The following is a 25,789-nucleotide window of genomic DNA, read 5'->3' as shown; positions in this document are numbered from 1 at the left end:
TGTATTAGTCTCTGTGTACAATGTTCTCCTGGTTCTGCTCCTCTCGCTCTGCATCACTTCCTGGAGGTTGTTCCAGTCTCCATGGAACTTCTCCACTTTATTATTCCTTTTAGCACAATAGTACTCCATCACCAACATATACCACAGTTTGTTCAGCCATTCCCCAATTGATGGGCATCCCCTCGTTTTCCAGTTTTGGGCCACCACAAAGAGTACAGCTATGAATATTTTTGTACAAGTCTTTGTGTACATTATCTCTTTGGGGTACAGACCCAGCAGTGCTATGGCTGGGTCAAAGGGTAGATATTCTTTTGTCGCCCTTTGGGCATAGTTCCAAATTGCCCTCCAGAATGGTTGGATCAATTCACAACTCCACCAGCAATGAATTAATGTCCCTACTTTGCCACATCCCCTCCAGCATTCATTACTTTCCTTTGCTGTTATGTTAGCCAATCTGCTAGGTGTGAGGTGATACCTCAGAGTTGTTTTGATTTGCATCTCTCTGATAAGAGATGTAGAACACTTCTTCATGTGCTTGTTAATAGTTTTGATTTCTTTATCTGAGAACTGCCTATCCATTTCCCTTGCCCATTTATCAATTGGAGAATGGCTTGATTTTTTGTACAATTGATTTAGCTCATTATAAATATGAGTAATTAAACCTTTGTCAGAGGTTTCTATGAAGATTTTTTCCCAATTTGTTGTTTCCCTTCTGATTTTAGTTATATTGGTTTTGTTTGTACAAAAGCTTTTTAGTTTGATGTAGTCAAAATTATTTATTTTACATTTTGTGATTCTTTCTATATGTTGCTTGGTTTTAAAGTCTTTCCCCTCCCAAAGGTCTGACATCTATACTATTCTGTGTTTACCCAATTTACTTATGGTTTCCTTCTTTATGTTTAAGTCACTCACCCATTTTGAATTTATCTTGGTGTAGGGTGTGAGGTGTTGATCTATTCCTAGTCTCTCCCACACTGTCTTCCAATTTTCCCAGCAGTTTTTATCGAATAGTGGATTTTTGTCCCAAAAGCTGGGATCTTTGGGTTTATCGTATACTGTCTTGCTGAGGTCGCTTTCCCCCAGTCTATTCCACTGATCTTCCTTTCTGTTTCTTAGCCAGTACCAAATTGTTTTGATGACTGCTGCTTTGTAATATAGTTTAAGGTCAGGGACTGCAAGGCCCCCCATCATATGGTTTTTTTTTTCATTATTTCCCTGGATATCCTTGATCTTTTATTCTTCCAAATGAACTTTGTTATGTTTTTTTCTAAATCAGTGAAGAAGTATTTTGGTAGTTCAATGGGTATGGCACTAAATAGATAAATAAGTTTGGGTTGGATGGTCATTTTTATTATATTGGCTCGTCCTATCCATGAACAGTTAATGTTTTTCCAATTGCGCAGGTCTAGTTTTAGTTGTGTGGAGAGTGTTTTGTAGTTGTGTTCATATAGTTCCTGTGTTTGTCTTGGGAGGTAGATTCCTAGGTATTTTATTTTGTCTAAGGTGATTTTGAATGGGATTTCTCTTTCTAGTTCTTGCTGCTGAGCTGTGTTGGAGATATATAGAAAAGCTGATGATTTATGTGGGTTTATTTTGTATCCTGCAACTTTGCTAAAGTTGTTGATTATTTCAATTAGCTTTTTGGTTGAATCTCTAGGATTCTTTAAGTAGACCATCATGTCATCCACAAAGAGTGATAACTTGGTCTCCTCCTTGCCAATTTTGATGCCTTCAATTCCTTTATCTTCTCTAATTGCTACTGCTAGTGTTTCTAGTACAATGTCAAATAGTAGAGGTGATAATGGGCATCCTTGTTTCACTCCTGATCTTAATGGGAATGGATTTAGTTTATCCCCATTGCAGATGATATTAGCTGATGGTTTTAGATATATACTGTTTATTATTTTTAGGAATGACCCTTCTATTCCTATGCTTTCTAGTGTTTTTAATAGGAATGGGTGTTGTATTTTATCAAAGGCTTTTTCTGCATCTATTGAGATAATCATGTGGTTCTTGCTAGTTTGCTTGTTGATGTGGTCAATTATGTGGATGGTTTTCCTAATGTTGAACCAGCCCTGCATCCCTGGTATGAATCCTACTTGATCATGGTGAATGATCCTTCTGATCACTTGCTGGAGTCTTTTTGCTAGTATCCTATTTAAGATTTTTGCATCTATATTCATTAGGGAGATTGGCCTATAATTTTCTTTCTCTGTTTTTGACCTGCCTGGTTTTGGAATCAGTACCATGTTTGTGTCATAAAAGGAGTTTGGTAGAACTCCCTCTTTGCTTATTATGTCAAATAGTTTGTATAGTATTGGGATTAACTGTTCTCTGAATGTTTGATCAAATTCACTGGTGAATCCATCAGGCCCTGGGGATTTTTTCTTAGGAAGTTTTTTGATGGCTTGTTGGATTTCATTTTCTGATATGGGATTATTTAAGAATTCTATTTCCTCTTCTGTTAGTCTAGGCAGTTTGTATTTTTGTATATATTCATCCATGTCACCTAAATTGGTGTATTCATTGCCATATAATTGGGCAAAGTAATTTCTAATGATTGCCTTAATTTCCTCTTTATCGGAGGTGCTGTCCCCCTTTTCATCTTTAATGCTGTGAATTTGCTTTACTTCCTTCCTTTTTTTAATTAGATTGACCAGTACTTTGTCTATTTTGTTTGTTTTTTAAAGTACCAGCTTCTTGTCTTATTTATTAAGTCAATAGTTCTATCACTTTCGATTTTATTAATTTCTCCCTTAATTTTTAGGATTTCTAGTTTGGTTTTCTGCTGGGGGGTTTTAATTTGATCGCTTTCGAGTTTTTTCATTTGCATTTCCAATTGATTGATCTCTACTCTCCCTTGTTTGTTAATATAAGCATTCAGGGATATGAATTTACCTCTGATTACCACTTTGGCTGCATCCCAAAAGGTTTGAAAGGATGTTTCGCCATTGTCATTTTCCTCGATGAAATTATTAATTGTTTCTATGATTTCTTCTTTAACTAAACGGTTTTGGAGTATCATATTGTTTAATTTCCAATTGGTTTTAGATTTGGTTTTCCATGTACCATTACTAATCATTATTTTTATTGCCTTTTGATCTGAGAAGGCTGCATTCATTATTTCTGCTTTTCTGCATTTGTGTGCTATGTTTCTGTGACCTAATGTATGGTCAATTTTTGTGAATTTGCCATGTGGTGCTGAGAAGAAGGTGTATTCCTTTTTATCCCTATTTATTTTTCTCCATATGTCTATTAATTCTAATTTTTCTAAGATTTCATTCACTTCTTTTACCTCTTTCTTATTTATTTTTCGGTTTGATTTATCTAAATTTGATAATGGTTGGTTTAAGTCTCCCACTAGTATGGTTTTATTGTCTATTTCTTCCTTCAATTCTCCTAGTTTCTCCATTAGAAATTTGGGTGCTATAGTATTTGGTGCATCCATGTTGATTAATGATATTTCCTCATTGTCTAAAGTCCCTTTTAACAAAATATAATTACCTTCCCTGTCCCTTTTGATCAGGCCTATTTTTGCTTTGGCTTTATCAGATATCATGATTACCACTCCTGCCTTCTTTCTGTCAGTTGAGGCCCAGAAGGTCTTACTCCATCCTTTAATTCTGACCTTGTGGGTGTCAACCCGCCTCATGTGTGTTTCTTGAAGACAACATATGGTAGGGTTTTGGATTCTAATCCATTCTGCTATTCATCTACGTTTTATGGGTGAGTTCATCACATTCACGTTCAAAGTTATGATTGTCATTTGTGGACTCCCTGGCATTTTGATAGCCTTCCCTAATTCTAACCTTTTCTTCTTCAGCTCTCCCATTTAGTCCAGTGACTTACTTTGTATCAGTCCCCCTTGTCCCCTCCCTTGATGTTTCCCTTTTTAGTCCCTCCCTTTTTGTTCCCTCCCCCTCCCCCCTCTCTTTCCCTCCCTTTTTGTTCTCCCTCTCCCCCTCCCCCCCTTGGTTTTCCCTTCTCCCTACCCTTGTTGGGTAAGATAGAATTCAAGATCCCAATGGATCTGGATGTTTTTCCCTCTCAGAGTTGATTTCCCTGAGATTAAGGTTTAAGTAAAAAAAAAACCAAAAAAACCCTCTCTTCCTCTCCTTCTTATAGGAGTTTTCTTCCCCTCCCCTTCCCATGTGAATCTTTGTGTGAGAAAGATTATTCTCTTTGGTCTTTCTTTACCCCTTATTTATACATTACATTTTCCCCACATATTAGTATACATAGATTGATATAAATGTAGTCCTTATAGAAGAGAATTTGAGTAAAAGAAGAAGATAACATTTTTCCCCTTTCCTTAATATTTACCTTTTCAGGTATTCCTTGCTGTTTGATTTTTGGTATCAAACTTTCCACAGAGCTCTGGTCTTTTCTTTGCAAAAAGTTGGAAATCTTCTATTTTGTTGAATGCCCATACTTTCCCTTGGAAGTATATAGTCAGTTTTGCTGGGTAGCTGATTCTTGGTTGAAGACCCAGCTCTCTTGCCTTTCTGAAGATCATGTTCCATGCCTTACGATCATTTAGAGTAGAACTTGCAAGGTCTTGTGTGACCCTGATTGGCATTCCTTTATATCTAAATTGTCTTTTTCTGGCTTCCTGTAGGATTTTTTCTTTTGTTTGAGAGCTTTGGAATTTGGCAATTACATTCCTGGGAGTTGTCTTTTGGGGGTTTAGTGTAGAAGGTGTTCTGTGAGCTCTGTCAGTGGCTGTATTGCCCCCTTGTTCTAGAATCTCTGGTCAATTTTCTTTGATTATATCTTGTATCACAATGTCGAGTTTGGTGTTTGTTTCTGGCTTTTCTGGGAGTCCAATTATTCTTAAATTATGTCTTCTCCCTCTATTTTCCAGATCTGTCACCTTGTCGGTGAGATATTTTATGTTCTCTTCTAATTTCTTGGTATTTTGGCTTTGCTTTATTAATTCTTGCTCTTTTACATGATCGTTGTCTTCCAGCTGCCTGATTCTGGCCTTTAAAGCCTGGTTTTCCTTTTCAGTTCGGTCACACCGGTTTTGTAGATGCGTGAATTTCTTTTGCATTATTTCCAACTTTTCCTCCCAGAAGGCTTCCATCTTTTTGGTCATTTCTGATTCAAATTCTTCATGGGTTTGTGGAGAGGTTCCATTTCCTTTGGAAGATTTTGGAGCATTTTCTTGTATATCATCTTCTATCTCCTCTGTATTTTGTATTTTGGCTCCATAGAATGTGTCCAAAGTCGCCCCTTTCTTCTTATTTTTCTTGGGATTTTGGGGCTTCTGTGCTTCTGTGGAGTTTGCCATCTCTGAATGTGGAGGATTAGCTTTTCTTATCTCTGTCTGGTGTTCAGAGGCTTTAGTCCTGGGCAGATTGTCGGTTCTATGAGGTTTCCCTGGGTTAAATTGAGTATGCCTCACTGGAACTGGAGTGGAAGGGTCGGACCAGGGGGCCACACTCTCCCCCAGTTCTCTGGGTCGGGTTGCTTTCCGGAAGTTGCCTTCAGAATAGCTGGCCGTGAGGCTTCCAGGAGCCTTGGACTCTGCGCTCCTACCCCTTAGGTCCGAGTGATCTTGGGTTCTGGCTTTTGAGGGGGGCCTTACCTTTTGATTCAGGTCCAGGTCCAGGAGGAGGATTCCAAGGGTGTATGCTGTTGATCGTCTTGAATTTCGGCGCCTTAGGAGCTTATAGTTTGAGATCGGTCGGGAAGGGTTTTCCGGAGATCTGAACTTTAGCTTTCTCTAAGCCGCCATCTTGACCGGAAGTCGTCTTAAATTTTTTTTTTTAAACATGGTTTGAATTATCATGGACTTCTTTAGCATGTGAAATATTGCTGTGATCATTCACTTTAGTTATGTAAGGCACACTGTGTCATCTTTTATGGGTCTAGCATTTGAAGAGTGGTAAGAATATATATACAGTTTAAATATAGTATTGCCCTAGTGATAAGGGGTATTTACTTTGAAATAGTGTTACTTATGTGAATCTTAAAAACTGCTCAGTCTGTACCTTAGAAGATTTGGTTAAGCTATTCCCCTATTGTAACAATGAAGATACTTAATCAGGAATGTATTGAGAACTTTTAAAATTACTCCACTCTACTCAGACAGTGCCTTAGGGGAAGATAAAGTTGTACTCCTGATTGAATAATGAAAGTCCCCAATTCATACCTTATAGTAAAGCTAGAACCTTAAGCTAGGTCTATTTTTAGATCTAAGACAAAAAGGTGCCAAGTACCTATAAAGGTTAAATTAGTACCTAAAAGGTCAAGCAACTTACAAAAGGCAAGTTTAACAAGAGGTGTGAAGTACTCAGTAGGATTTAATCTAACCAGAGAAGGTGAGAACCAAAGAAGATGAGAACTAAGAATGGGCAGTCCTGGGAAAAAGTGTCTACTGTGATTGGTATATGTGAAAATTTAGGGGAGGTGACATAAGAGAAAATTTCTTTAAAAGGAAGGGGTAAAAAGGTAATTTGGTAGTTGGATTTTGGAGTTGAAGTGAGGGATATTTTGAATAGAGTTTGCAATTGAATTCAGTTTGGAGTTTGACTCTGAACTCAGTTCAGGAGATTTAGTGGAGGACTGGAGCTTGCTTGAAGATGATCTTGCAGTGAGTGATAAAGACTGACTCACTCTCCCTTAGGCTCAGGCCTAGCCCATTTTGGCTAGGCCCTTTTATACTGCTTGGCTCTTCTCTTCTCTCTCTCTCTCTCTCTCTCTCTCTCTCTCTCTCTCTCTCTCTCTCTCTCTCTCTCTCTCTCTCTTTCTCCCCCTCTCCCCCTCTCTATCCCGTCTCTCTCTCTTCTTCCCTTAATTCCTTCATTTATATTAATTAAAGTCTCTATAAATCCCCAGCTGACTTGGGTATTTTTCATATTTGGGAATTTCCCATGGCGACCACTTATTTAGTTTTTAAGTCAAAACACTAAAAATTATCTTTACCAGTTTGGCCAAAACCTTTACAGTTTGACATTTACACTTTGTACCAATATAGTTATAGATACAAAGAACACTTGACTCCTCTCGTATTTGGCTACAACTTGAGAGAGACTTTTTAAAAAGATATTTACATTGTTGAACTTTTTCTCTGAGATAATTGTTTATCCCATATGAGAGTAGAATATTTTAGCAGAATGGAGTATTCTGGTGACTATTTTAAAAACCAACATCTGAAACTGTCAGTAGGGTGTTGTGGGTTTTAAAAATTAATCAATAACTAAGTATAATATTTTACAAAGTTTTATTAATAATAACTAAAGCAAAAGAACTGCCTGAACTCAGCTCGGGTCGCTGGTCAAAAAGAGAGGCAGTGGGAGGAGTTACAGCCACTTAAATACAATCATGCAAAACACAAGAATGCAGGAAAAGGGAATTTTGAAATACTAGAGACTTCTGGGAAATGAAGTCCAAAGGTATAAAATCTCCATTTATACATTACCTCCTGTGATCCTGATGGGAGACCAGTATCCCCAAAAGGGTCATAGAAACTAACTTATAAATTACAGTAATTTGTGGATAAAAGAAAAAAAAACAATGATTACTAGGTTGACAAAAAGCCAATTTGGGGGCATACCCCTTTGGCATAAGAGTATACATTCAAAACAAAGTCATTTCAACCCCTCATCGTTCAATTCACATCCCAAAGTTCACTCTGGATCTTCTGGTGCAGCATGTGGTCTCTGTAGGCATCTTCATGATGCCTTCTAGATTCTGGGAGGTAGCAAGTTTCTTATCCTAAAATTGCTCAAATTTAAATCAAAGTTCAAACAATAACATAGACCCTCCTGAGGTGAATATTAATACATTCCCCCTTGAGAATGATACAGGGATACACATAGGAATTACACAGGGATACATGGTCAAGTCATAAGGCATATGAATCAATTATCAAAGAACCTAAAGAAATTTAAAAAATAACCTCTGAGTGAAATATAGAATATAAAAAGGAAACTTGAAAAAATTCTGGGAAGGGGGAAAAAATTTCACAATTCACAACAGGTTCTTATATCCTATATCCTATCCGCTTATGTCCCAGAAGTGGGCAACAACAGTTACTCACTAACCCAGTTTAGCAGCCCGGACTATAGTAAGTTGCCACATCATGAAAGAAAATAGAAAAAGAGACTAAATCTCAAGACAAATGGGAAATAGCATTCCTCAGGTCAATTTATGTTACGTGCTTGATATAGAGTGTGGTACAAGGAAGTCCTGCATTTAACACATGTTAAATAACTGCAACCTTGAGTCAAGTCATTGCACTTTTTGTGCAGAATGTCATCATTCCCCATAGGATTGGCTTGGTTTATTTTACCTTTTGTGCTCATTTGGCACTTTGCAGGTCAATTCTGTGCTCCTTTTTGGTTCATTTCTCCTTGTATTAGATATAGTCATCAGACAAAAGTCTCATAATATTTAAATAACTAGTGACTGACAAGTTGCCATAGTCCAAAGCTTTTTGGTTTCTTTTATATGCTAGGTAAACAGACATCTTAGCTTATTCTATTGCAAAAAGTAAAAATAGTTACCAAAAAAACCTTTTCAATACTAGTGAAATGTGTTTCAAAGGCAAAAAATGAGAAAAGAAAAAAATCAAATACTATATTTCACATGTAGGAAGAAAAATATTAAAACTGTGTACATTTCACAATTACAGAGGTAAAGTATAGAGGCTAGTTTTCAAAAAATAAGATTCATTTCCTCTTAGACTTACAATGATCTGCAGTGTGAGTGCAAATGAGGTAGATAAAACAATGTGAATTCAAATGAGGTAGATAAAGCAATAATACATTCAAGAAAATAAAAAACAAAAAATTAGAAAAGGCACAAAATGTTACAAAAGGCACATCAGGTCTATAAAGGTTAATATAGAGATTTTCTTCTTTGAGGTAGTATATGTGTTGCCCTACAAGGCAGTTTGTGCAAGAAAAAGGATCAACCAAATAAAGTGCAACAAAAATAGTAAAAATCCAGCAATAAAGAAGTCTAATCACAATCAATAGTCAAATACAAACAAAACAAGCAAACAAAATTCATCTTCAACAGAAATTGCTCATTTTACAGGGCTACAATAAATCCATGAATCCCTTTCTCCAATTTTTATGGCTGTTGATGTAGTTAGTAGGACCTAAAATGGTCCGTCATGAGCAGGTTTAGTCGACCCAGTACATTTAAAATTCTTTATGTACACACTATCATGTGTGTTTAAATCATGAAGCAAGAAATCTGTGGGGCCTGCTTGAACAGTGTTGTGATGTTCTCGCAATTTTGTTTGCTATTGTTGTGAACTTTGTCTTGAATTTGAGTCTAATTTAGAACAAGAGACTATCTCCCAGAATCTAGAAGGTGCACTTTTTGGAGAAGGTGCCATGAAGTTGCCTGCAGAGACCACACGCTACACCGGAAGATCCAGAGTGAACTTTGAGATATGTCAAATTTGAACTTTGGGGGGTTGAAATGTTTTTGTTTTGAATGTATACTCTTATGCCAAAGGGGACTGCCCCCTAATTGGGTTTTTTGTCAATGCACCTATTATTGGTTTTGTTCCTTTTTTTATTTTCCTCTTAACCCCAAATTATTGTAATTTACCTTTAAAAACTGTAATATTTTTATATACCCCTAGTTCAAGTTGTGTGATATTAAAATCACTTTTAAAGATTGATATAATATTAATTTAAGGTTGCCAAGGAATTTACTTATGAAATTCCTAAAATGAAACACTCATGTCAGAATGGAGTCACAACGGGAGTAAGAAAGGAGAGGAGAGAAGGAAAGAGGAGGGAAAGGGAAAAGGTTAACTCAACCTCTGGCCGAGCCAGAGGGAGTTTAAGCCTGGAAGGCCAAGGTAGAGAAGAGAATCAGTCCCTTGACTTACATGACCGAACTGAAGGAAAGCTGTCTGTGGGCCTCCTTCCTGCTCCAGCTCCTAGCACGAACTCCCGCTTAGCCCTGTCCACAGGAAGTGAGTGAACTCCAGAGCTGTTCTCTACCTCACTACCTGTGCCTCACAAATGTCAATGGTGGCTCAAGCTTGGCTTGGGACAGCCCAGGTGGGCAGTTAGTTATTTCTGATTTGCCATTGACTAGCACATGCTCGAGTAGTGTGGGTGTGCACAATTTGGGTGCTAGACCAAGCAAGATGGAGATTAAAAAAAAAAATCACAATCCCCCTGATGATGATTGGGGGACTGGTCTCCCCAACTGATCACTAAACATAAGCGTCCTGCACCCCCAAAAAATTCCGACTTTAAGGGCATACAAAATTTTCTATCCTCAGAGGAAAACTACAATAGTTGTAGATTAGGGGAAATGAGAGAGAGAGAGAGAGAGACGAGAGAGAGAGAGAGAGAGAGAGAGAAGAGAGAGAGAGAGAGAGAGAGAGAGAGAGAGAGAGAGAGAGAGAGAGAGAGAGAGAGAGAGAGAGAGAGAGAGAGGAGAGAGAGGAGAGAGAGAGAGAGAGAGAGAGAGAGAGAGAGAGAGAGAGAGAGAGAGAGAGAGAGAGAGAGAGAGAGAGAGAGAGAGAGAGAGAGAGAGAGAGAGAGAGAGAGAGAAGAAAGGAGGGAGGGAGGGAGGGAGAGAGAGAGAGAGGGGTTTGCTGGGCGCATTGACAAAAGCCAATTAGGGGGCAGTCCTCTTTGGCATAAGAGTGTACATTCAAGAAAAATGTTCAATCAACAGCACCCCAAGGTTCATTCTGGATCTTCCTGTAGTGAAAGGGTTTAGATATCTTTCTGCAACAGTTCATTCTCTGGATTCAGTCAGTTAGCAAGCTTCTTCTCTGAAGATCTATCTCGCACAAAATTTAAATCTTGGATTTTATGAAAATACAATCCCCCCTGAAGAAAGTGTTGAAAAAACACCAAGTCCAGCTGAGGATGCAAGGTTTGGTTATGAGGTTGTGTGAGTTAATTCAAAAGGAAAACAAAAGCAAAAATAAAAACAAAATCAAAAAACAAAAGGGAAAAAATTAAGGGAAAAACAATATAAACCCTTTATATATATATATATATATATATATATTTATATTAAAGAAGAATTCAAAATCTAGTATCAAAATATCAAAAATCTATGTATATAAAATTTTGAGAAAGCAGGAATAAATTTTCTCACAGGCCCCTGTATTAGGGTCCAGTTAAGTAATTTCTAATCCCACAAGTCCTGTAGGACAGAATGCAGTAAATTTCACTGACCCATTTGTAGCCAAGGCTACAGGAAATTGCCATACTATAGGAGAGAAAAAAAGGACCAGATTTTTATTTTTATAGGGAAGTGTCATTCCCTCGTCTGATTTTACCTTCATTCTCAGGGATAGAGGGAGCCAGGATAATAGCCAACCTTTGGTACTTGTCTGTAAGTTTTTTCATGAAGAGTGTGGATACAAGGAAGGCCTACATTTTAATGTATGTCAAGTGTTGCAACCCCCGAGTCTCACACTAGGTTCAAGTCCTTAGTATTGGCTTAGAAGTCGCATCAATGCTACCTGGATTGGTTTTTGATTTTTAGACCTGTGAGCTCTTTTAGCATTATCCAGGTTGTCTCTGTGCTCCTTTTTTTTTTATCCTGTTCCTAGAATCAGACGCAAGCATTAATCATAGTCCCACAACAATTATCAACAAGTGGCAGGTTCCCATAGTCTAAAGCTGTTTGGGTATGTATTAATATAGCACGAACTCCTGCCTAGCCCTGTCCACAGGAAGTGAGTGAACTCCAGAGCTGTTCTCTACCTCACTTCCTGTGCCTCACAAATGCCAATGGTGGCTCAAGCTTGGCTTGGGACAGCCCAGGTGGGCAGTTAATTATTTCTGATTTGCCATTGACTAGCACATGCCCGGGTAGTGTGGGTGTGCACAATTTTGGGTGCTAGACCAAGCAAGATGGAGATTTTAAAAATCATGGTTGTAAGTTAGTTATGTTTTCATGATCTATTTGGGGTGCCTGGTAAGGATCACAAGGAGTAATGTATTGCTTGGAATCTTGAACCCTGGGGACTACAGTTCCCCAAATTCCCTTTTCCCTTTTGTGTACATGCATCATTTACATGGACTTCATGTTTAGTTTCATTTTGAGTAGGCTCACTCTCTGGGGATCCATGTGGAGGAGAAAGGAGTGCTCTTGGTTTTTTGGTAGCCTTACTTCCTTATACTTCAAGATAAATATTTAATAAATATTATTAAATATAATACTTGGAGTATTTGATATTAATTTTAATCTTGACAGTATGGAGCCAAGATGGCCAACTGAGTATAGGCAACAGCCCAGCTGAACTGTTCCATACCTCCAAATAACTTTAAAATAATACCTTATCAAATTTTGGAACAGTAGAATCAACAAAAGGTCAGGGTAAGACATTTTTTCAACTCAAGACAAATTAAGAGAGTGGGAGGAAAAGTGTCTAATACTGGGGTGGAGACCTGTTTATAGCAAAAATTTGTGATGGCATATTGTAGCAGCAGCACAAGTATAGTCCTTGGCAGCAGCTGCTCCGCTTTGGGAGCTCTCAGCCAGAGACTGTAAAGACACCAGAAAACTATTATGTCTACCCTTTCCTCGCACTGGGTGCAGCTGGCACTGTTTGGTAAATCTAGTTCTTGGTCACAGTTCCAGGGCAGAGAGGAGCAATAGTGGTCTGCCACAAGGGAGCAAATGCCTTGGTTGTAGTTCCAAGGGCAGTAGCATTTGTTTGCAGGAAAACAGGATCTGGTCACAGTTGGTGGACCAAGAGGAGTGCTTGTGCTAGTACTTATTGCTATAGGATAGCAAGGGCCCTTCCAATGTAAAGAGGAGAGGGAAGACCAAGAGAGCAGTGACTATCCCTCTCCCCCACTCATACCACTTTGCAAACCCGTAGCATGAAAAAACCTGAAGTTTGGAACAATGCCTCCCCACCCCTAGGTGAGCAGAGCCCAACTATAACATAATGTGTAAGCAAAGAAAAAGGCTAGAAAAATGTGCAAATAGACCCCCACCCAAAAAAACTTGACCATAAAAAGTTACTATAGTGACAAAAAAAGAATCCAACAAAGTGAAAAGAGCCACACCCAAAGTCTCAAAGAAAAATGCTAATTGGACATAATTCCCAAAAAATTCCTAGAACTAAGGAAAGAGCTGAGTAGTAGAAGAAGAAATGAGTGGTAAGAGAAAATTATGGAAAGTTAATTAATAGAACAAAAAAAATTCTAGAAAAATGATCTTAAAAACAGAATTGACCTAATCTAATGGTAAAAAGAGGCTCAAAATTCACTCAAGAATAGAACTTCTGAAAAAGTATCATTGTTCAAATGGAAAAAGAGCTACAGAAGCTCACTGAAGAAAATAATTCCTAGAAAATTCAAATGAGACAACTGGAAGCTAATGAACCATATCTTATATATACATATATATATGTATATATCTTATAGATACATCAAGTAATAATAAAGCAGCCAAAGAGATGAAAGAATAGAATGAAATGTGAAATATCTGAATGGAAAAACAACCGACCTGGAAAGTGATCCAGGAGAGAGAATTTAAGAATTACTGGACTACCTGAAAGCCATGATAAAAAAAAAAGGGGGGGGGGGCAAGACATTCTATTTCAAGAAATTATCAAGGAAACTTTCCTGATATCTTAAGTCCATCAGGTAAAATGGAAATTGAAAGAATCCACTGATTACCTATGAAAGTTCCTAGGAATATTACAGCCAAATTTCAAAGCTCTCAGGTTAAAGAGAAAATATTACAAGCAGCCAAAAACAACTCAGATAATGTGGAGCCACAGTCAGGATCTCACAAGATTCAGCAACTTCCACTTTAAAGGAGCAGAGAGCTAGAAGGCAAAAGAGCTAGGATTACAGCAAAAATAACTTTTCCAGCAACACTGAGTACACAGTAGAGCCCCTTCATCTGTAGTTTTACTTTCTATGATTTCAGGTCTCCATAGTCATCCCAAAGTTCTAAAGTGTTGTCCATGTCTTCATGGAAGACTGAAAGTCTAGCCACAAAGCATTAGAAGGCCACCTGTAGTAGCAGTCTGCCTCCCACAGTGGTCTCTTCTGCTTCCATTTTTGCTTGCCTTAGGATTTGTCATCATTGTTAGGGTAGGAGAGACCAGAGAGTGCTGAGCCAAAGGGCAGGAGGGAGGAAAGAGAGCATATATATATATATATAATAAAATAGAGGACTTTGAAGCATTCAAACAGAAAGCTCGAGATACATAGAAGGTAAAAATGAAAGAGAAAGCATAAAGAACTTTACTTTGTTTAAACTGTTTACATTCCTAGATGGGAAGGTTAGATACTTCAGACTTCTAAGGATTAACTTCATCATTATTAGGGATCTACATATGTTGCAATAATCACTTTTTTTAAAGAAATTTTCATTTACAGCTTATCATAACTTGTCTCTTTCCTCCCTGTCTTCTTAAACTTACTGTTTTGTTAATCTTTCTACATTTCTCTACTTGCTGTTGCTTTCATCTGATACCCCCTTTCCCATATCTATATGTGATCTCTGTGATTTTAAACTGTCTCACATTTCCTAGGATCCTTTCCCTCTTCATATCCATTTGTTTTTTCCTTGTATTTTTCAAATTTAGATCAAATCCTACCTTCTGTAAGAGCCTTTTTCTAGTTCTCACAGATATTAGTGGCTTCACCTTTGATATTACTCTTTATACATCATGTGTATATCTTGGTATTTATGTTGGCTGCCCATTAGAATATGAACTCCTTTAGGGTAGGGAGGGTTTTTTTTTTTTTTTAATGTTCAGCACAATGTATAGCAAAATACCTACTTTTTTTTTCTATTACCTAAAATATTATATTCTTCTTGGACCTGTTGTTATTTCCTTTGTCAAACTGGAATCATATAAAATATTTTACATTAGAGTTTCATTTTAGCAATGTAGTTAATTCATTATTTCAATCAAACATGGGAGGAACATTGAAAGTAACTCTGGGCATAGTAACCTCAACATTTGGCTAATTACTAAAAAGAAATGAGTGATTTTGTATTTATCACCAGCCCTCCTCCAAAAGGTATAAGCTTTTTCTTACTAAATTAACCTACTTAGAATTTAATTTATAAATGTTTTATTAGGTTGATTAGTTATTTAGCATTTTTGATGGGCTTAGTACCTCTAATGAGATATTGTACAGTAGTAATTTTATTTATTTTAAACTGTTAAGAGGTAGAGTGATATTAAAAACATGATGTAGGCTTATGGCAAAATGACTAAATTCACTAATACATTTTTTCACTTTATAGTACCAAATGCTCTCATTTGATTAAGGGAAAAAGGAAATGAATGCAGTTTCCCCCTCAAAAAAAAATCACTAACAAAAATATTATATTTTATGCTATCTTATATAAATTCTGGATGACAAAGGAAGAAACCCTAAGATTTTTCCATGTGATACTACTCTAACATATATGGAGGATAATAATAATTATCTTCATTTTCTAAAGATTTTGAGATATAAGAAAAATCTTCACAAACATTCATTGTATGGAAGGGAAATGAAACAAAATAAAATGAAGGGATAGAGTATGCCAGGAACTGTGCCCAAGGATTTACAGATATTACCTCATTTGAGCTTCATAATAACACTGGGAGGTTGGTGCTATTATAATCCCTATATTATAGTTGAGGAAACAAAGAAGATAAGTGACTTCCCTCAGCTCACAGCGACTAAGTGTTTGAGGTATGATTTGAACTCAGGTCTTCCTAACCTTAGGCCTGGTGCTCTAGCCATTGAAGATTCTAATCACTATCAAGCAGCAATAGATATCTCACGGTAGGATAACTTCTTTCTTGTCCTTGTTTGGGTTTTTTGTTTTGTTTTAATTTTTTTTGTTTTTTTTTTAAATATATTTTATTTGATCATTTCCAAACATTATTCGTTAAAGACATAGATCATTTTCTTTTCCTCCCCCCCACCCCCCATAGCCGACGCGTAAGTCCACTGGGCATTAGATGTTTTCTTGATTTGAACCCATTGCTTTGTTGATAGTATTTGCATTAGAGTGTTCATTTAGAGTCTATCCTCTGTCATGTCCCCTCAACCTCTGTCTTCAGGCAGTTGCTTTTTCTCGGTGTTTCCACTCCCATAGTTTATCCTTTGCTTATGAATGGTGTTTTTTTTCTCCTGGATCCCTGAAAGTTGTTCAAGGACATTACACCGCCCCTAATGGAGAAGTCCATTACGTTCGATTATACCACAGTGTATTAGTCTCTGTGTACAATGTTCTCCTGGTTCTGCTCCTCTCGCTCTGCATCACTTCCTGGAGGTTGTTCCAGTCTCCATGGAACTTCTCCACTTTATTATTCCTTTGAGCACAATAGTATTCCATCACCAACATATACCACAGTTTGTTCAGCCATTCCCCAATTGATGGGCATCCCCTCGTTTTCCAGTTTTGGGCCACCACAAAGAGCGCAGCTATGAATATTTTTGTACAAGTCTTTGTGTCCATTATCTCTTTGGGGTACAGACCCAGCAGTGCTATGGCTGGGTCAAAGGGTAGATATTCTTTTAGCACCCTTTGGGCATAGTTCCAAATTGCCCTCCAGAATGGTTGGATCAGTTCACAACTCCACCAGCAATGAATTAATGTCCCTACTTTGCCACATCCCCTCCAGCATTCATTACTTTCCTTTGCTGTTATGTTAGCCAATCTGCTAGGTGTGAGGTGATACCTCAGAGTTGTTTTGATTTGCATCTCTCTGATTATAAGAGATGTAGAACACTTCTTCATGTGCTTGTTAATAGTTTTGATTTCTTTATCTGAGAACTGCCTATCCATTTCCCTTGCCCATTTATCAATTGGAGAATGGCTTGATTTTTTGTACAATTGATTTAGCTCATTATAAATATGAGTAATTAAACCTTTGTCAGAGGTTTCTATGAAGATTTTTTCCCAATTTGTTGTTTCCCTTCTGATTTTAGTTATATTGGTTTTGTTTGTACAAAAGCTTTTTAGTTTGATGTAGTCAAAATTATTTATTTTACATTTTGTGATTCTTTCTATATCTTGCTTGGTTTTAAAGCCTTTCCCCTCCCAAAGGTCTGACATGTATACTATTCTGTGTTTACCCAATTTACTTATGGTTTCCTTCTTTATGTTTAAGTCACTCACCCATTTTGAATTTATCTTGGTGTAGGGTGTGAGGTGTTGATCTATTCCTAGTCTCTCCCACACTGTCTTCCAATTTTCCCAGCAGTTTTTATCGAATAGTGGATTTTTGTCCCAAAAGCTGGGATCTTTGGGTTTATCGTATACTGTCTTGCTGAGGTCGTTTTCCCCCAGTCTATTCCACTGATCTTCCTTTCTGTTTCTTAGCCAGTACCAAATTGTTTTGATGACTGCTGCTTTGTAATATAGTTTGAGGTCTGGGACTGCAAGGCCCCCATCATATGTGTTTTTTTTCATTATTTCCCTGGATATCCTTGATCTTTTGTTCTTCCAAATGAACTTTGTTATGGTTTTTTCTAAATCAGTGAAGAAGTATTTTGGTAGTTCAATGGGTATGGCACTAAATAGATAAATAAGTTTGGGTTGGATGGTCATTTTTATTATATTGGCTCGTCCTATCCATGAGCAGTTAATGTTTTTCCATTTGTTCAAGTCTAGTTTTAGTTGTGTGGCGAGTGTTTTGTAGTTGTGTTCATATAGTTCCTGTGTTTGTCTTGGGAGATAGATTCCTAGGTATTTTATTTTGTCTAAGGTGATTTTGAATGGGATTTCTCTTTCTAGTTCTTGCTGCTGAGCTGTGTTGGAGATATATAGAAAAGCTGATGATTTATGTGGGTTTATTTTGTATCCTGCAACTTTGCTAAAGTTGTTGATTATTTCAATTAGCTTTTTGGTTGAATCTCTAGGATTCTTTAAGTAGACCATCATGTCATCCGCAAAGAGTGATAACTTGGTCTCCTCCTTGCCTATTCTGATGCCTTCAATTTCTTTATCTTCTCTAATTGCTACTGCTAGTGTTTCTAGTACAATGTCAAATAGTAGAGGTGATAATGGGCATCCTTGTTTCACTCCTGATCTTATTGGGAATGCATCTAGTTTATCCCCATTGCAGATGATATTAGCTGTTGGTTTTAGATATATACTGTTTATTATTTTTAGGAATGACCCTTCTATTCCTATGCTTTCTAGTGTTTTTAATAGGAATGGGTGTTGTATTTTATCAAAGGCTTTTTCTGCATCTATTGAGATAATCATGTGGTTCTTGCTAGTTTGCTTGTTGATGTGGTCAATTATGTGGATGGTTTTCCTAATGTTGAACCAGCCCTGCATCCCTGGTATGAATCCTACTTGATCATGGTGAATGATCCTTCTGATCACTTGCTGGAGTCTTTTTGCTAGTATCCTATTTAAAATTTTTGCATCTATATTCATTAGGGAGATTGGTCTATAGTTTTCTTTCTCTGTTTTTGACCTGCCTGGTTTTGGAATCAGTACCATGTTTGTGTCGTAAAAGGAGTTTGGTAGAACTCCCTCTTTGCTTATTATGTCAAATAGTTTGTATAGTATTGGGGTTAACTGTTCTCTGAATGTTTGATAGAATTCACAGGTGAATCCATCAGGCCCTGGGGATTTTTTCTTAGGAAGTTCTTTGATGGCTTGATGGATTTCAATTTCTGATATGGGATTATTTAAGAATTCTATTTCCTCTTCTGTTAGTCTAGGCAGTTTGTATTTTTGTATATATTCATCCATTTCTCCTAAATTGGTGTATTTATTGCCATATAATTGGGCAAAGTAATTTCTAATGATTGCCTTAATTTCCTCCTCATTGGAGGTGCTGTCCCCCTTTTCATCTTTAATGCTGTGAATTTGCTTTTCTTCCTTCCTTTTTTTAATTAGATTGACCAGTACTTTGTCTATTTTGTTTGTTTTTTCAAAGTACCAGCTTCTTGTCTTATTTATTAAATCAATAGTTCTATCACTTTCGATTTTATTAATTTCTCCCTTAATTTTTAGGATTTCTAATTTGGTTTTCAGCTGGGGGTTTTTAATTTGATCGCTTTCGAGTTTTTTCAATTGCATTTCCAATTGATTGATCTCTGCTCTCCCTTGTTTGTTAATATGAGCTTTCAGGGATATGAATTTGCCTCTGATTACCACTTTGGCTGCATCCCAAAAGGTTTGAAAGGATGTTTCGCCATTGTCATTTTCCTTGATGAAATTATTAATTGTTTCTATGATTTCTTCTTTAGCTAAACGGTTTTGGAGTATCATATTGTTTAATTTCCAATTGGTTTTAGATTTGGTTTTCCATGTACCATTACTAATCATTATTTTTATTGCCTTGTGATCTGAGAAGGCTGCATTCATTATTTCTGCTTTTTTGCATTTGTGTGCTATGTTTCTGTGACCTAATGTATGGTCAATTTTTGTGAATGTGCCATGTGGTGCTGAGAAGAAGGTGTATTCCTTTTTATCCCTATTTATTTTTCTCCATATGTCTATTAATTCTAATTTTTCTAAGATTTCATTCACTTCTTTTACCTCTTTCTTATTTATTTTTTGATTCGATTTATCTAAATTTGATAATGGTTGGTTTAAGTCTCCCACTAGTATGGTTTTGTTGTCTATTTCTTCCTTTAATTCTCCTAGTTTCTCCATTAGAAATTTGGGTGCTATATTATTTGGTGCATACATGTTGATTAATGATATTTCCTCATTGTCTAGAGTCCCTTTTAACAAAATATAATTACCTTCCCTATCCCTTTTGATCAGGTCTATTTTTGCATTGGCTTTATCAGATATCATGATTACCACTCCTGCCTTCTTTCTATCAGTTGAGGCCCAGAAGGTCTTACTCCATCCTTTAATTCTGACCTTGTGGGTGTCAACCCGCCTCATGTGTGTTTCTTGAAGACAACATATGGTAGGGTTTTGGATTCTAATCCATTCTGCTATTCGTCTACGTTTTATGGGTGAGTTCATCCCATTCACGTTCAAAGTTATGATTGTCATTTGTGGACTCCCTGGCATTTTGATTGCCTTCCCTAATTCTAACCTTTTCTTCTTCGGCTCTACCTTTTAGTCCAGTGATTTACTTTGAATCAGTCCCCCTTGTCCCCTCCCTTGATGTTTCCCTTTTTAGTCCCTCCCTTTTTGTTCCCTCCCCCTCCCCCCTCTCTTTCCCTCCCTTTTTGTTCTCCTTCTCCCCCTCCCCCCCTTGGTTTTCCCTTCTCCTTACCCTTGTTGGGTAAGATAGAATTCAAGATCCCAATGGATCTGGATGTTTTTCCCTCTCAGAGTTGATTTCCCTGAGATTGAGGTTTAAGTAAACCCCCCCCCCTCTTCCTCTCCTTCTTATAGGAGTTTTCTTCCCCTCCCCTTCCCCTGTGAATCTTTGTGTGAGAACCATTATTCTATTTGGTCTTTCTTTACCCCCTATTTATACATTACATTTTCCCCACATATTAGTATACATAGGTTGATATAAATGTAGTCCTTATAGAAGAGAGTTTGAGTAAAAGAAGATAACATTTTTCCCCTTTCCTTAATATTTACCTTTTCAGGTATTCCTTGCTCTTTGATTTTCGGTATCAAACTTTCCACAGAGCTCTGGTCTTTTCTTTGCAAAAAGTTGGAAGTCTTCTATTTTGTTGAATGCCCATACTTTCCCTTGGAAGTATATAGTCAGTTTTGCTGGGTAGCTGATTCTTGGTTGGAGACCCAGCTCTCTTGCCTTTCTGAAGATCATGTTCCATGCCTTACGATCATTCAGCGTAGAACTTGCAAGGTCTTGTGTGACCCTGATTGGCATTCCTTTATATCTAAATTGTCTTTTTCTGGCTTCCTGTAGGATTTTTTCTTTTGTTTGATAGCTTTGGAATTTGGCAATTACATTCCTGGGAGTTGTCTTTTGGGGGTTTAGTGTAGAAGGTGTTCTGTGAGCTCTGTCAGTGGCTGTATTTCCCCCTTGTTCTAGAATCTCTGGGCAATTTTCTTTGATTATATCTTGTATCACCATGTCCAGTTTGGTGTTTATTTCTGGCTTTTCTGGGAGTCCAATTATTCTTAAATTTTCTCTTCTCCCCCTGTTTTCCAGATCTATCACCTTGTCGGTGAGATATTTTATGTTCTCTTCTAATTTCTTGGTGTTTTGGCTTTGCTTTATTAGTTCTTGCTTTAAAGCCTGGTTTTCTTTTACAGTTTGGTCAAACTGGTTTTGTAGATGCGTGAATTTCTTTTGCATTATTTCCCACTTTTCCTCCCAGAGGGCTTCCATCTTTTTGGTCATTTCTGATTCAAATTCTTCATGGGTTTGTGGAGAGTTTCTATTTCCTTTGGAAGATTTTGGAGAATTTTCTTGTATATCTTCTTCTATCTGCTCTGTATTTTGTATTTTGGCTCCATAGAATGTGTCCAGAGTCGCCCCTTTCTTCTTATTTTTCTTGGTATTTTGGGGCTTCTGTGCTTCTGTGGAGTTTGTCATCTCTGAACGTGGAGGATTGGCTTTTCTTGTCTTTGTCTGGTGATCAGAGGCTTTAGTCCTGGGCAGATGTTGGTTCTATGAGCGTTCCCTGGGTTAAACTGAATATGCCTCACTGGAACTGGAATGGAAGGGTCGGACCACGAGGCCACACTCTCCCCCTGGCTCGATTTCCGGAAGTTGCCTTCAGAATCCCTGGCCGTGAGGCTGTTTCGTCGGCCTGCGGGGGGATGGGCTGCCGCTTCCCCAAGCTCCGAGAGCACAGACTTTCACTGAGACTTGGATAGCAGGATCCAGCCCGTGAGGCTGTCTTGCCCGCCCTGAGGGTTGCTGTTGTTTTGACCAGCTCTCTGCAGCGGAGGCCCCAGGCAGTAACTTTCCCCCCAGAACGACCAGCTCTTTGCAGCGGAGGCCCCAGGCAGTAACTTTCACCCGGACCTACCGGCTCTCTGCAGCGGAAGCCCCAGGCAGTAACTTTCACCCGGACTGGGACTTGGGTAGAAGACCCTGAGGGTTGTTGTTCCTCAGACCCTGCTCTCTGAGCCCGGCGCGGCTGCCGCTTCCGGGAGCCTTGGACTCTGCGCTCCTACCCCTGAGGTCCGGGGGATCTCGGGTTCTGGCTTTTAAGGGGAGCCGTACCTTTTGAACCGGGTCCAGGTCCAGGAGGAGGGTTCCCAGGGTCTGTGCTGTTGATCGTTTTGAATTTCGGCGCCTTAGGAGCTTCTAGTTTGAGATCGGTCGGGAAGGGTTTTCCGGAGATCTGAACTTCAGCTTTCTCTAAGCCGCCATCTTAACCGGAACGTTTTGTTTTAATTTTGCAAGAACTTTTGATTTGCCTTTTGGTGAGGCAAGTTCATGCTAGTGCAGATCTGATTCTGTTCATTAATTTGCCCTGAAAGAGTTAATTACTTGAAGTACTGAGAGGTTAAGTAACTTTCCCATGCTGGAATGGTACTTGACCCTCTGATGCCATTCCATCTACCTCTCAAAAGGTGTCATACCACCTCTCAAAAGATGCATTTACTGAGCTAAATGTCTTCCAGCATTTATTTTTAAAGTCATTCACATTTTTGTTCCTTTTTTAAAGATACAAAATGTCTGTTTTTATGCAGAAGATTATACAATACAACTTTGGTAGTGGTAGATTTTGTTTGACAGTATAATGACAATATATCTTACTGCATATTTTAAAAAGCATGTATGTCATTATTTTTAAGAACTTAAAAAATATTTTCTTAATTTTTCTTTGGGTAATAGTGTCTTTAGGTATTCTTTTAAAATGTTTTGTTCAATTGTCTTCCCTTCTACAGTTGTTTGCATACAGTAATAAAAGCAGTTTATCTTTTTGTTTTTATTTTTCAGATGTACCTTCAGATTTCCCAGCACAAACATCAAGATAACATTCACAGCACTGTCCAATGAGAAGAGAGAAAAACAGGAGGCCCCAGAGTCCCCAGTTAAGCCTGTGCAGCCTCAGATCACTCCCTTAACAATAAACATTCCTGACAACATGGCTCACCTGATCAGCCCTCTGCCTTCTCCCACAGGAACTATCAGGTACATTATAAGGCTTCTTAAAAAGTATGCATAATAAAACTGTCTACAGTGAATATAAAAGCAGTAGAAATTTACTTGCTAAACTGTCACTATATGATGTTTTGATTGAAATAAAAGAATTTGGCTTAACCCATCTTTTAAGCATATTACTTTTTAAAAAATGTCTTAAGAATATATCAGAAAGATATCAGAAACTAATCAATTCCTATTCCTTAGATTTTGCATAGAACCTAAATATTTGTAGTACCTAGGAAAATATGTAGTATATATTATGTAGTACATAGAGAGAAATTACTCTTAGTTTTTTATAACCTGAAGTTTGTTTGACAAATCTCACACTCAGCCTAGCTTATCCTGATTTCATAACATCAGAGATTAAAGTTATGTGACCTACTTCCTCATTTTACAGAGATGAAAAATAAAGCCAAGACATTGTAAATGGACTCATCCTAGAACATAGTCGGTACTTGATAAATACATATTGATTTTCCAAGGCTTCATGAGTAACAAGTGGTAGAGACATAATTCAAGCACTGGCCTCCTTATTTCTTTTCTTTTTTTTTAAACTCCTACCTTCCGTCTTGGAGTCAGTACTGCGTATTGGCTCCAAGGGAAAAGAATGGTAAGGACTAGGCAATGGGGTCAAGTGACTTGGCCAGGGTCATATAGCTGGGAAGTGTCTGAGGTCAGATTTGAACCTAGGACCTCCCATCTCTAGGCCTCTCAATCCACTGAGTTACCCAGCTGCCTTATTTCTATGCCCCTCCCCCCTTATTTCTAATATAGTATTTCTTCCATTATATCATCTTCTATTATCAACTTTTATTTTGTTACAAATAGTTTTCTTTGCTATTTGAGGTATGTATGTGTGTTTGTGTGTTTGTGTTTAAACATAAAAACAAGTCAAACAAAAATAAAAATCCACTGAATTATTTATTTGGTAAACTGTGCACATACTCTTACCTACCCCAAATTTATTTATAAATACACACACACATACATGTGCTAACATGTATGTTTAGGAGGATAGAGAAGAAATAAATGGTATTTTTAAAATAATAGTTTTTATTTTTTAAACCTTTTTGCTTTAACTTACTACACTTTTGTAAGTCAATATTTTTTAGTCATTTTTGTGTTGATATTTTTAAAGTATATATTTTTGTTTCATTTTTTAAAAAATACTTTGTTTAACATTGACTGTCATAGCTAAAAATTATACTTTTCAAGGATACTTACATTCAAATAGAATAAATGCATCATTGGCCATGATTACTAAATCATGATCATGATACTCCTTTCTCAATCCTATACACCAATTATATAAAGGTTTTGTTTAAAATTAGTAATAAATTGCACTCTTCCCTAAAATTCACCACTTATTTTTGCAAACTTCAGGGATACTTCATTTTATTGTGTTTTGCTTTATGGCACTTTGCACTTATTGCATTTTTTTAAAAATTGAAGGTTTTGTGGCAACCCTGTATCAAGCTAGCCTGGCACTATTTTCCCAATAGCATATGTTCATATCATGTCTCTTCTTATATTGTAGTAATTCTTAAAATATTTCAGAACATTTTCATTATTGTCATATTTGTTATGGTGATCTGTGATCAGTGATTTTTTTTTTTATGTTACTGTTGTAATTGTTTTGAGGTGCCATGAACCACAACCATTTAAGGAAGCAAACTTAATAAATATGTGTATAAGTATGTTTTCTGACTGCTCCACCAACTGGCATTCTCCATTTCTCTCCCTCTCTAAGGACCTCCCTAATCTCTCAGATACAACAATACTGAAATTAGACTAAATAATAACCCTACAAAACGAATTTTTAAGTGTTCAAGTGAAAGGAAGAGTCACTCTGTGGCAAAATTTGTTGTCTTATTTTTTAAAATTGCCACAACCACCCTTCAGCAACCACTCTGATCAATCAGTAGCCATCAAAATCAAGGCAAGACCCTCCACCAGGAAAAAGATTTATAACTCACTAAAAACTCAAAGGAGAATTAGCTTTTTATTGCAATAAAGTATTTTTATTAAGGTATCTACATGTTAAAGACATAATACTTAATAGTCTACAGTCTACATAACTTTTTTATTCACTGGGAAATTTAAAAAATTCTTGTGACTATTCCAAAATTTGCTTTATTGTGGTGGTATAGAAATGCTCGTAATCTGAAGTTAGTTGCATTTTGTATTTTTGGCAAATGGCTTCAAAGCTTACAAAAACTCTTTAAGTTTAAACAGCTTAAAAATTCTTTCCAAATTTTTAAGGAAAATTTTTATAGATGATATATCATTTTCAGCAACAAAACCTAGTTTTTAATATATTCCTAGTAATGATTTTGTGTGTGTGTGTGTGTGTGTAAGTAAAATTAGCTAATAACTTAAGGGTCTGTATATACTTGGGATATGGTTTATCTTTAATTTCAGATAATCTTAATAATGCTCAATTTTTTGTCTTATTGATTAGATCAGTCAATCAACAAGCATTTATTATGCTGCTACTATGTACCAAGTACTAGAAAAAGAAATACAAAAAATTGAAATAGCACTTATTGCCCAAAGAGCTTACATTCTTGACAAATACACATTTAAGTAATTGTAGAATAAATATAAAGAGAAGTATAGTAAATACAAAGGAATTAAATATAATTTGGAAGAAAAGTTACTAACAGTTGAATTTGGGGGATCAGGAAAGACTTCATGTAAAAGAATGGTGCTTAGGGAGCAGCTAGGTGACTCAGTGGATTGAGAGCCAGGCCTGGAGACAGGAGGTCCTGGGTTCAAATGTGGTCTCAGACACTACGT

The 25,789-nt window shown here is 37.1% G+C and overlaps 1 protein-coding gene across 1 annotated transcript in view; it reads left to right on the top strand.

Annotated features, from left to right (window-relative positions):
- Positions 1 to 25,789, top strand: part of FOXK2 (forkhead box K2) — a 107,240-nt gene that overhangs the window by 48,307 nt on the left and 33,144 nt on the right. The window contains exon 2 of the mRNA XM_007483428.3: positions 22,784 to 22,978. Within this exon, the coding sequence (XP_007483490.1) occupies positions 22,784 to 22,978 (195 nt within the window). The remainder of the gene's footprint in view (positions 1 to 22,783; positions 22,979 to 25,789) is intronic.

The sequence above is a fragment of the Monodelphis domestica genome, chromosome 2 (assembly GCF_027887165.1).
Source record: "Monodelphis domestica isolate mMonDom1 chromosome 2, mMonDom1.pri, whole genome shotgun sequence".
Taxonomy (NCBI): Eukaryota; Metazoa; Chordata; class Mammalia; order Didelphimorphia; family Didelphidae; genus Monodelphis; species Monodelphis domestica.
Note: the sequence above shows the minus strand (reverse complement) of the source record. Positions and strands in the feature narration are given on the sequence as shown.